This window comes from Ylistrum balloti, unplaced genomic scaffold, assembly GCF_031769215.1.
Source record: "Ylistrum balloti isolate Yb309-2 unplaced genomic scaffold, AGI_CSIRO_Ybal_v1 Utg369680, whole genome shotgun sequence".
In the NCBI taxonomy this organism is placed as follows: Eukaryota; Metazoa; Mollusca; class Bivalvia; order Pectinida; family Pectinidae; genus Ylistrum; species Ylistrum balloti.
In genome coordinates, this window is record NW_026781921.1 from 897490 (window position 1) to 910791 (window position 13302).

At 36.2% G+C, this 13302-nt stretch overlaps 1 protein-coding gene across 1 annotated transcript in view; it reads left to right on the forward strand.

Annotated features, from left to right (window-relative positions):
• LOC132564730 (two pore potassium channel protein sup-9-like) overlaps window positions 1-8529 on the forward strand; it is a 43612-nt gene extending 35083 nt beyond the window's left edge. Inside the window, exon 2 of the mRNA XM_060229363.1 lies at window positions 7724-8529. Within this exon, the coding sequence (XP_060085346.1) occupies window positions 7724-8529 (806 nt within the window). The remainder of the gene's footprint in view (window positions 1-7723) is intronic.
• Window positions 8530-13302: the final 4773 nt, after the last annotated feature.

A 13302-nucleotide genomic window follows, 5' to 3' on the forward strand; every position in this document is an offset into this window, starting at 1 on the left:
TGAAATTTAAAAACTGCAAAATTACACCATTTGTACATGTAGTAACATCACAGTTATTCAACTACATATAGCCGTGGACTGTTGGACGCCGGTACAGAATTTATCATTTTTATACTAAAATTCGGGCGAACATTTTTTGTCGTTATCAAATAAACTGAGATTAAATGTCTCCGGGAAATCTATTTTTCTAATTTCTCGAAGAAGTGAAGTCGCTTGTGTCAATATTTTCCAAAAATATTATCTCCACAGGCAAACCGCTACAAGCTACCGCTGCTAGCGAAACTAAATCATTTTGTAGATTTTTCTTGATAGCAGCTGAACAAAGGATTGGGGGACATTTCCTTCACGTTTAAATCATTGTTATGTGATATCAGTTTGGTTAGCTGGTACAGCTAGCTGAAAAATGGATTTTTAAAAGTTCAAATTAGTCTTCAGGCTGTTTGACATATAGCATTTATTGTCTGAATCAGCGAAACTCTTGAAGCTGTTGTCTGTGGCCATGCATCATTCGAGACGCTTTCAGAGGGACTACTTATATAAAAGTTGTCCGTAATGATATCCTTCGCAGCGATTGGGTTTGTCTAGTGATCTGATTTCAGTCGGAGAAAATGCCTTGTTGAGATATCTTGAATTTACAATTCAGTATCTAATTTAGGAAGATCTCGTTACGCGGGAACCAATGGCGACACATTCCGTTCGGATGTCTTCACTTACGTCTATTGAATTTCTTTGTAAGCAATCGCAGAGATGCCTAGGTTTTGCGAATACTTGTTCTGAATAATTATCTTCACACATAAAATTGTCATGTTCCTCAGCTGATGTCTATCTTTGAGAAAGACATTGAGTTACTCTGTCAAATAGATTCACATACCGTTTGAAACTAAAACCATGCCACCCTGCCAAAGAAACTAGTTTGATTTCAAAGTGCAGGCGTCACTGTCAAGACTCCTGTGTCAGAGAAAATAAGCTATCTGTAAAAATGATGTACTAAAGAAGATAAGGTCTTGAATTTCAGTTTGAAACATTTCCCTATCAATGATGACAGGCTGAAGTGAACTGGAAGTGTACTTTGTCGGTTGCGAGCAACATCGATGTCAAAACAACCTCATTTCTTAAAAGGTGCCGACGAAAATGGGCGTACATTTGTACTTGTTTGGCTTTAGACATGGTAATCTTTCACGAGAAGAAGCCCGCCGGTTTGATGTCATCACTGTATGAAGAACATTAAGTGTGAAATTGATTTCTAGACGTTTCGGCTACATATTTCGAAGTCTTGCGAAATCGTCCGATTTTCTTTACAAAGTATAGTTTTATTTGAGAACAAAATTAGTGAAAGTCTGGATATTAGTAATTGAATATGTTTTGTCCGCACTTAAAGAAAATGTCTAATTATTTTCGTTATACATTTACTCCATCTCTTGCAATCACTCACGGAATGGTGTCAAGCGTTTGACCTACATTGAAATTTCGCACGCGCACGAGGTTACCTCCGACTAATCCTATGTTAATCGCGTTATTTTTATCAAACCGGCTCCGGTCTGAAACACAACGTTGATGTCTGCTCGTTAACACGATACACAGACTGACGTAATGTAGCACAACAGATAACATCAGCGAAGTAAACCCCGAGCCCATCCGTGATCACCCAGGGGTTTGATACAGGGAAATTAACACTCAGGTTTAAGTGGCGTTTCAGTGACACCATACTATAATTGAACTATTTTATGGATGTTTGAATACACGGGAGTAATTTTCTAAAATTGTTTCCTTGTCAATTTAAGGTACATGCATATTACATGCATATTATGCATGCAGCAGTTAAAAAAGTTAAATGATACCAAATATCGCATGGGGCGGAAACACAATTAAGCTAAGTGTTTTGGCTCTGTTGTCAAACTCCTGCGATCGATGAAACGCTTATGTCCCCTGGGTTAATAATGTCCCTTTATGTCGTTCTTAAACATAGTTTAAGTTGTCAAACCATATGTTTTATGTATATCTAAACTTTCTTACAAGTAAGAATTCGTTGATTTTAAATTCAAAATGCATTTCTCTGGACGACATTGACAAATGTAATGTCTATCATACTTGTCGATGAAAAATGAAATATCTTGTTCTTTCGAATTCCATAAATATTTCATTTGATTTAATAGAATACACGAGAGACAATTAAAATAACCCTTCAAAAACACCGCGTTCAGCAAGAAGCTTAAACAGCTTGCAAATGTAGCCGTTCTCAAAAGAAAATCCTGGTTATAAGCGGTGACTTATTCTCAAGATTTTTAAAAGTATCACATTTATAATGACGATTTTCGATGATTTCGAGACACGTGATGTTTCATGACACACAACGGCTTCTGAGATGATGCCGCGAGTAGCGATGATTTCGAGTTGAAGTCACGAGTTGCGATGATTTCGAGGTAAAGTCACGAGTAGCGATGATTTCGAGGTAAAGTCACGAGTAGCGATGCTTTCGAGGTAAAGTCACGAATGGCGATGATTTCGAGTTAAAGTCACGAATGGCGATGATTTCGAGTTGAAGTCACGAGTTGCGATGATTTCGAGGTAAAGTCACGAATGGCGATGATTTCGAGGTAAAGTCACGAATGGCGATGACTGCGAGGTAAAGTCACGAATGGCGATGATTTCGAGGTAAAGTCACGAGTAGCGATGATTTCGAGGTAAAGTCACGAATGGCGATGATTTCGAGAACAAATTGCGATAGATGAACAATTGAAGGATTATGTCCTTATCTAAGGTGATTTTGAAACACGAAAGTAAGATTGCGATTCCCCACAATAAACGATATTCTTCCAGTTCATACGGATGACAACTGTAAACGATTATTTCGGAGTGAAAGTATCTTATACCCTGATATAAGTATAGGTCGAGTGGAAAATTCCCTGGTGCTGGCTTGGATTCTCATCTATGAATTATTTCTGTTTAATTTATGTGATTAGTTGGTGTAATTGAGCGCGCCGTACCATTTGGCCCTGGTTTAGTTGTCCTAGATATGAGAGTACATACACATACTTTTCATGATATCAGAATTACATGTTTCTCTTCTCGGACGCGTTGCTGTGACTACCGCAGTGAAAGTAGATAAGAAAGAACACTTGTATCTCTTATTCGATTGTAATTGATAATGAATGATAAGAACGATCACAAATCCGGGACACTTAAGACTGTTTACTATCCGCACGTGTTGCCAATTATTCGGAAACTCATAGTTTCCGGCACGTTTCCTTTTTTGAGGTCGACTGTAACGTGGACGACACACCTATAAAAAGAATATCACTAGCCACTTGTATCGAATGTACGTCGCTACCATAACTGCAAGACTTAACTGCGGTGTACTGAATTCACATTTACCTATCCATGTTACAAAGCAAAAGAGGTGTAGCGCATAATGACCAATGACAGTTGTGAGTATAACTAAAAATAGAAACGATATAGAAACGGAACGAAATGAAACGGGTGAAATCTAACGAAATAATCTGCATTATGTTTTTTTTTCGATTTCACTTCAATACCATGGCTGTTTTAGATGTAGTTGGTAGTTTCGTTATAACATCACTTGTTTCTGTCGCATTTTGGAAAAAATAGCGCAAATAACTGTATTTGTTTTTTATTTTGATTTTATTTAATTGAAACTTCAAATAAAATTCGATATACTACTGGAAAATTAATTAAAATATACAATCAAACAGAAAACGATAACTGAATATTTAAACTATTTATACTTGTTTTATGAGAAGAATCGTCATTACTCAAAAATGTGTTTTGTGTTGGACACTCTTCTTCATTCTCAACACAGATCATGGACATCACGTTAAGTCGGCAAAATGAGGATTATATGTCCATGTAAAATGAGATTGGAAACGAGACAGTTACAAATAACCAGACAAATTAATCCCGATAATATGTTGCTCCGTGGTGTACAGTACAGTTCTGGCGTCCACTGTGAACCCTGATTGACCTTAAGCATCGAATCACGAGGAAGAATGTTGGGTTTTGACTTTAGAGAATATTGTACATCAGGTTCTTAGCTTATCCTGTTTTTTTTTTTTTTGTGTGTGTCATTTTCAATCACATTTCTCACAAAATGTCTCCCGTTTCGAATTTTAAATTCAGAATAGAAGCGGGCAGATCACGTACTGAATGAACCCGTTTTCTCGTTTCTTTTGATTTCACAGTCGATCGTTCACGGTCCCCGTCGTAGTTTTACCCAGGGGGTGCTGTATATTAGAGATGAACCATGGGGGTGGTATACATTATAGATGTACCCCGGGGGTGGTATACATTATAGATGTACCCCCTTGGTGGTATACATTATAGATGTATCCCGGGGTGGTATACAATAAAGAACTACCCCGGGGTTGGTATACATTATAGATGTACCCTGGGGGTGATATACATTATAGATGTACCCCGGGGGTGGTATACATTATAGATGTACCCCGGGGATGGTATACATTATAGATGTACCCCCGGGGTGGTATACATTATAGATGTACCCGCGGGGGTGGTATACATTATAGTTTATGGTTTACATAGTACATGTTCTCCGAAAATTGGTTTCCATTGTATAGATAGAAGAGTGCAAAGATATTCTTATGCATCCAAGAATGTAGGCATACAAAAAGAGAGTGATGTTGGGTGTAGGGGGATATAGTTGGCCAATATGTAGTAGAAACTAGAGACAGCAAACGATGTAGAAAAGCAGTGTCGTCCCTGGGGAGCGACCACAGATGTAGAACAGCGTCTAGACCTTCAGATCATCTACACTCTGTCTGGCCAAATACGTAAAGGGTAGTCGGGCAGTGATCAAACAGTCTAGATCGGTAGTCGATAGGAAATATGTATCATTATATACGAGAAGGAAAACACTAGATTGGAAACACATGGTTAGTTTCGTCCTGTGGTTAAGATGATCTCTGATGAGTGTTCAGTGTCATGAATACGTCATATTGTTCTGAAATGTGATATTGGTATACTTCAGAAACAGTTGTAAATTAACTTACCTAAAAATATGTTTTTATCCTGTCGATTTTACCCGACCTGCTTGGTAAATACATGTTAATGGAATCAGCGTTGACCCAGAGCACATGTGGTATATCGGTAGTATTTCTTAACCAGCACTGTTCTACTTCCGGTTCCGGTTTATTGGTGATACTCTAGTATACCCTAACATCAACGTACTAGACTTTCCCATTAAAAAAATGCGTGGCAATAAATCAACATGGTACATAGAAATAAGTGTTCGAAGATGGACACTCTGCAGTATGTGTACGTGTTTACGTCAATGTTTACATATTCCAGAATAATTTGTATTTATCAGTTGTGTTGATATGGTCGAGCTGATGGATAAGGAATTGTAATCACTCTAAAACGTTAAAACATGGAACGATAAATAATCAATGAAACCGATAAAAATAAGATTCGATCCTATACCGGATCAAGGATAGACGGAAGTAAGATTCGATCCTAAACCTGATCAAGGACAGACGAAAGTAAGATTCGATCCTAAACCAGATCAAGGGTAGACGGAAGTAAGATTCGATCCTAAACCAGATCAAGGGTAGACGGAAGTAAGATTCGATCCTAAACCAGATCAAGGGTAGACGGAAGTAAGATTCGATCCTATACCGAATCAAGGGTAGACGGAAGTAAGATTCGATCCTAAACCGGATCAAGGATAGACGGAAATAAGATTCGATCCTAAACCAGATCAAGGGTAGACGGAAGTAAGATTCGATCCTAAACCGAATCAAGGATAGACGGAAGTAAGATTCGATCCTAAACCAGATCAAGGATAGACGGAAGTAAGATTCGATCCTAAACCAGATCAAGGGTAGACGGAAGTAAGATTCGATCCTAAACCGGATCAAGGGTAGACGGAAGTAAGATTCGATCCTAAACCGGATCAAGGATAGACGGAAGTAAGATTCGATCCTATACCGAATCAAGAATAGACGGAAGTAAGATTCGATCCTAAACCGGATCAAGGATAGACGGAATTGAGATTCGATCCTAAAGTGAATCAAGGACAGACGAAAGTAAGATTATCCTACACCGGATAAAGGACAGACGGAAGTAAGATTCGATCCTAAACCAGATCAAGGATAGACGGAAGTAAGATTCGATCCTAAACCGGATCAAGGATAGACGGAAGTAAGATTCGATCCTAAACCGAATCAAGGATAGACGAAAGTAAGATTCGATCCTAAACCGGTCAAGGATAGACGGAAGTAAGATTCGATCCTAAATCGGATCAAGGATAAACGGAAGTAAGATTCGATCCTAAACCGAATCAAGGACAGACGGAAGTAAGATTCTATCCTAAAGTGAATCAAGGACAGACGAAAGTAAGATTCGATCCTAAACCGAATCAAGGATAGAATTTGAATTACCATTAAATCATAATTATTATAGTAAGTTGGAAGGAATAGACTTTTTCCTTTGTATAGCTGTAGTTGCATATTTGTGATTCGTTCAAGTTGTGTAGCGTGATACTAGATAGAATGATATACATATATGACAAACCTCTCTTACATTACTGATGCCAGACAACAGAAATAAATGGCGATGAAAAGGCATCACTGACTTCTCCACCTTAGTCAATAAATTATAAATCATTGGTGTCAGTATTTTATAAATCAGCGCATAAAATTCATTTTAAAATGTCTAAATGAAATTGCATCCATGGTATAAAGTAGTTTGGTGGCATTTTAGATAAGATCACACACAAAAAAACTCAATATTGATTAGTTTTAAATCGAGAATTTGAAGGAGTGTTACCGAATATATTTTCTTTGAAATGTCAGTTTTGATATATCACATGCCCATAAATTGTAAATCTTGGGGAAGAGATCTCAAATTGTTAGTTCTGTAAAAACGGTAAGGGCTTCAAGATAGACGATACAAGATGGAGGCGATATTTACAGCCTGAATTTTTTATCAAAGAGAGATAGCTAACATAACACCGCTAAACCATTACCTGTATATACCTGTGTCATCTTTCGATCATGATGGAAGAGTTGATAGGTTTCGTTGTACGTCATCAGGAGGTGATGAATACGTCATAAAGAATGGACTCGATTAGATAATGTCACCTAGAGGTGATTTTTTTTGTGTAGCCACCAAAATCTGGAATATATTTGTAATTTGTGTATTCTCGTTAAGTGGGTGTTTAATATTAATTGTATTGTTATATGATGCAAAGAATATCGTCTCCTCGGACCAGGAGAGAAAGACGAATTCCTATTTCTTGTCATAAATAATATTCACCTATAAAGTAGCACATGATTGAATTCAGGATATATCCATATGATATTGTTGCGTATGATCACATGTTTGATGATGATGATGACATATTGTGACGTCTGAATTACATCATTTCATGACGTCACACTCTCGCTCAATTCATCGATATGTCTCACCCGTGATATACCATATTTAGAAATATTTTTAATCTACCATTACTCATGAAAAAATATGATATAAAAACATGCTCTTTTCGCAATATTTATGGAAATCTTGTTTTTCTACCATTTTGTTTTCCTTTGCAAGTAAACTTGTTTAACGACTCGATATCAAATGATCTTTTCTCGTTAACTAACTCAGATCAGCAATTCATTTGATAGTTTTATATTTGTTTATATATAACTGAGTATATTCTGTCTGATCCTGTGCTGTAAAACTGATTTTCTTTGTGTTCCAGGCTATGGCCACAGTACCCCACAGACAACAGGAGGAAAAATCTTTTGCATGTGCTATGCCATCGCGGGTATCCCGCTGTGTATTGTGATGTTTCAAAGCGTTGGAGAGAGGCTGAATACTTTCGTAACCGTCCTTCTAAAACAAATAAAAAAATGTTTCAAACTGAAAAACTCCGAGGTATCCCAATCCAACCTAATCCTTGTAGCTATGAATCTGTCCATCATCGTTTTGACAGCCGGGGCCGGGGTGTTCTCGCACTTCGAGGGCTGGAAGTATATAGATGCTTTTTACTACTGTTTCATAACGCTGACTACGATAGGGTTCGGGGATTTCGTTGCTCTACAGAATCACGGTGCGCTAGAGACGAACCCCCAGTATGTCGCCTTTAGTTTGTTCTATATTTTATTCGGATTAACAGTGATTTCAGCTGCAATGAATCTACTTGTATTACGATTTTTAACGATGAATACCGAAGATGAACGAAGAGACGAGTTAGAGGCTGCTGCGGCTGCCCAAACGGCTGTAAAACTTGATGGTGACGTCATTACTTCCAACGGAAACGTGGTGTCACGTGCTCAGGAAATTCCGGAATTTAATGATCACGTGTCAGTTTGTTCTTGTTCGTGTTATAATATACGATCAAAAGATAAACACAGGTATAAGGTCACGAGGTCGCCAGGTAAAATATCACATCTGCTGCAAATGCAAAGTGTGAGTTCAGGGCAGGACGACGCCATTAGCAACGCTGAGGACTCCAATTCCATTGTACAATTTAACTATATCAACTGGAAACGAGCGTCAGTATAGTGAGGTTATCAGTTTGCACTGGATGTCTGTTAAGCGAGGGCGTATGTGTTAGCTTGGCAGTGAAATCAAGGAAAAAGTGTAGGTTAAGTATACATGTGAATATGTAGAGAATGAGAGAGTGTGTAAGGTTTTAATAACATTCTGGTACTTCCGAGGTCGCGATGGAATTCACTTCCGATAGCACAAGATATTTCTATTACTGAACTGTTTGGCATTTTCTTTGTAAATTCTAAAATAAGGTAAAAAATACACGTTCATGCAAAACTTTCATGTTAACAAAGCTAATTACCAAAATGTCTATTATGTGACCAGAAGTGCAGAATCGACTTTGCCCGCCATGTGACCGGAAGTACAGGTTCAATTTGGTTCAAATGTAGTATTGCTGGGATTTACATCTTTATATCTTGACTAGTTCCTTCTATTATCACTTTACTAGATCAGCCAGATGTGGTAGAAAAAAAATATTAAAAGATGTTAAAAAAAAACACATAGTGAAGATTTTCTAAAATGTGTTTCACTTTGCGATACAGTTTCGGTATAATTATCATAAACGAAATATATAGATATATAGTGATATCAGTATAGAGCTGTAAACCCCACGCAAAGTATAAACTAGTATGAAAGTTATTAAGATGGATGGTCAGTATTTTCTATACATATTAAAATACTATTATGGTGTTGATACGCATGTTGATAGCAGTTTAAATTCTTTTATAATTCATCCTATGAATGTATAAATATCATCAGACGAGAAAAAACGTGCATTTTGGTGACTTGTCACGTGACCCTGTCTGCTTATCATAGCCATATCCGGTTTGGTGTTTTTTGTTACCGAAACATTTCGCTATAGATATTGAATGTGATGTGCAACTTATCCAAACAGGAATTCTTCACGTGTACTCCTCTAGTATACATTTTACTAATGTATTTTATGAACAGTTGTTTTTTTCATAATTATCGTGTAGATAGTACGGCAGGAGTTACGGGTCGTTATGATATTTTGCCACGAGATGGCGCTTATAAATGTTAGATAGAGTTCCCCTCTATTGTGAGTATTGTACCTTTTGGAGTTGACATTTCGTGTTTAGTCTAGTCACGGTTGATTGATGGAAAAATATATAAAGTGGAGAGCGATGAACAAGGGAGATAACTCAACAGGTCCATTTACTGTTCAACACGTTATCATAGTAATTATTACAGTTACGCAGGATTTCCGGTCCTCGATCTCGAGAGACCGTAGTCTATTTCATGTCATTACTTTCATCCGAATATCATGACGGATATCTGTCAATTAATAATTATGATAAGATTTAAGATCAGACGTGGAAACTGCTACTCTCCTAGATATAAGAAAATCGATTCACTTCACCGATTTTAGATAAAATAATGAAAAAATAAACCTGTACAATGTATTAGACGTTACTATGATGTATAAATAGTTAGGAATCTTAATTATTTATCCAGACTCAATATATACATTGTACAATATGCTTATAATAGATTTCACAGCAACGCCTGAATACAGCAAAGGCATGTTTAGACGCAATGGATACTGCATTCTTCAATTCTTTATAAATATGATCAATTGGTTTTGATTTTTGGTAAGGTATTGATGAACTATTTTGAAATATCTCCTAAATCAGTTTTATAATGATAAGTGTAGTTTAATATAATAATATTTAGTGTACATTTTCAGTATATAGATTTTTGACAGCACATTTTATAGCTGTAGGGTAGGGTTGTTTTCTGTCTTGTATATGTACATCAATACGGAGGAACCAGGTATATCTGTATCACAAATAGAGGGTGTCGGACCTCCAGTTCTAGTATATTATTAACAAACAAACAAACAAACAAACAAACAAACAAACAGATGTTTAGAAGCAAAGGAACAAATATCTGATTCTTAGATCCATTAAATATTTAGAATTTTACTATCGGTCTTGGTTTGACAGGAAGAACCATAATCTACAAGTGGTGCGTGTTGTACCACAGTATTGTATGATTCGTCATTCGTCACTCGGAACCCGGATGTATTTCAAGTACCCGGATGGATTATATCTAATCAGATCAAAGTAGCAATATCATGTACCCTAATTCAAATACATATCTGGCTCTTGTATTGTAACTTCTTATTATGAAAACAATGCACTTCTGGAAGTGTCTTCATCTCTTTTACATTATGCTTATTGATATGTTTTCTTGAATATTTTTCATCTCTTAGTACATACATGTATCTTATAACTGCCTCATAAAAAGCAATGAAATCCTAAGAGAATATTTCAAACATTTTTTTTATATATATTAGTTATAAGTAGAAACAGTTGAACTCAAAAGCAATAATTGATTTATATTTGAATGAGTAGAAAGATAATGTGTTGATTCATCTCTTGATGTCCCAGTATGTTTTTTTTTTTTTTTTTTTTTAGATAAACACTTCGTGTAACTTATTCCAGTTTTTTTGTAAATAATGCGATTGACACCTTCGGTAGGACAGATCAGAATATATATCCATTTCTGTGTACCTAATTCACTTAAATGATTTTGTGAATTGTTGAAAGTGATAAGACGTATGTTTTTGTGCTAGATTTATTACAAATGTTTAAAGATAACTAACGATGACATTTTTTTATGATTGATAAGTTTATTAGTTGTATCCCCTTGTGAATAATGATACATTACAGATTAATTTCGCTGAAATATGCACGTAAAGATGTTAATTAATAATTATAAAAGGAAAATCTCGCGTCATGTATGATGACGCATGCGTACAACACACCACGTCAGTAAACAATGAATGACTTCCCACGTAATCTGTCACGGTCGAAAAAAAGGTTACAAAGTCAGTCACAAAGGTTGGCCAAATAACCAGAAGAATACTTCCGAAAACTTCTTCGAAAAAAAATAATAAATTGGGAAACTTACCGTGGCAGATGGGAAGTCAGGATGGTGCTTGTATTCGGCTGGATTGACTGACAGACTGACCAAGTGGAACCAGGTCAAAGATTTGCATGTTGCTTACGATACGTTTACGGCTGAATTGAGAATTTTTACAAAAACGATAGCTTTTTAAGTCAATATTTTTTTTCTAATTCTGAATTAGATTTGAGTTATCAAACAACATTAAGTCGTCTAAAACAAATGCGTGTGCCGAAAAACGGGATTTTCCCCGCCATCATTTTGGTGTATACAAATGAATTGTGTTTTTTAGATATATCACGTGATGTAATCAGCTCTAAACTTGAGAGAGATTTCACGACTAAATTGAGTGGTCAAACTGGACATTAGAAATCGTCTGTGAATATCGGAATAAGATAGATCTAACTTGAAGTTTTTAAAGCACGCACATTCAATAAAAAATAAATAACAAAAAGACAAAGAAAATAACATTTTTGTTCCTTTAAAATAAACTAAGCAAAACATAATTTTACAATAAATCATTACTGATTCATATGGGATGGAAAAACGAAAATATTTTTTTATGATTTGGCCTGTGCGTACGGCAAGTGTAATGTTTTAGTGGTTTCATGCTATTTCTACTGCCGTTTATCTAGAATTGAATTTTATTGTTTTTATGTTTACGCTTTGACCGAGTATTCTGACCTTGATACCCTACATTTATGAAACAAAACTCTTGATTTCCTTACACCTGTTATTGCTTATATTGCAAACATTGATATGACTTCTAGATGTTGAATAATCATGGTAGCGTGGACGTTTTTTTCCACATTCTTATATTGTATTGTTCTAAACTTTTACATCATTTGGAATTCGATTGATCTTATTCTGTATCTATGAGTCTGTTGTAAAATGTAGTCTTTAATTAGGTTAATACCCAACAGGAGGTATTAGAACTTCTTTAGATATACAGGTTTGTCTTTAATTAAAACTCTCTTATGCTTCGCCACCATCTCGCACAAAACATGTAGTTGGTGGGAAAACGGGGTTAATTCTACCTTATATCTATTTTCATCTGCCTCCGAGTAAGTAGGATCGAAGTCTTTACATTGTAGTAAACTATCAGCTATCGAAACCACACCTATGTTCAATAACGATGGTTACGGCCCCGAGCCAAAATAGACTATATCTGTCTTATATCGATAATGGCGAACACGTGTATTTCGTTCCGTATTGTTAGTCGTCTGTAATTTCGATCTACCTTGAATCTCTGATTAACTGGCGTTTAGCCTGGAATCAGTTTGATATTGCTTTCCATACTTTTACCACCCACGATGGTTCTCGTCTCACATGATAATTCTGTCTACACGTCGTATTAAACCGAGCTTAATTTTACTTTTATATGACTTTCACACAATCTACGGCCGGGTCATTCCTCTCCTCAGTCTTACCCAGAGTTCATTGCGGTACCCAAATAACACCTCTGCAAACGGCTCACGCCATTCTTGAGAAAACGAGTTTTTTTTGTTCATTGTTTTCTTGATTTTGTTATTTGCATCAGTATTTTGAACATGATTTTTTTTCAAATGGGAAATTAGTACATAAATCTTAATGGCTATAAACGTTATGGATTATATCGCGGAATGATAATAGTGAGTAAACAGTCACCAAGCGTCGTGATTACACTTAGTACTTTCTCTTGTACTTCTGACATGTCCTCGAGATACATGTTCTTATACTGTGACATCAATGAAAATTGATGGTAGTTTGGCCATAATAATGACACATTTCCTCCCCGCAAGCGCAGATATCATCCTTTAAGTCTATAAATAGTACATGTATACAAAAAAGTCTACAGGGATGCCGCCATTTTTC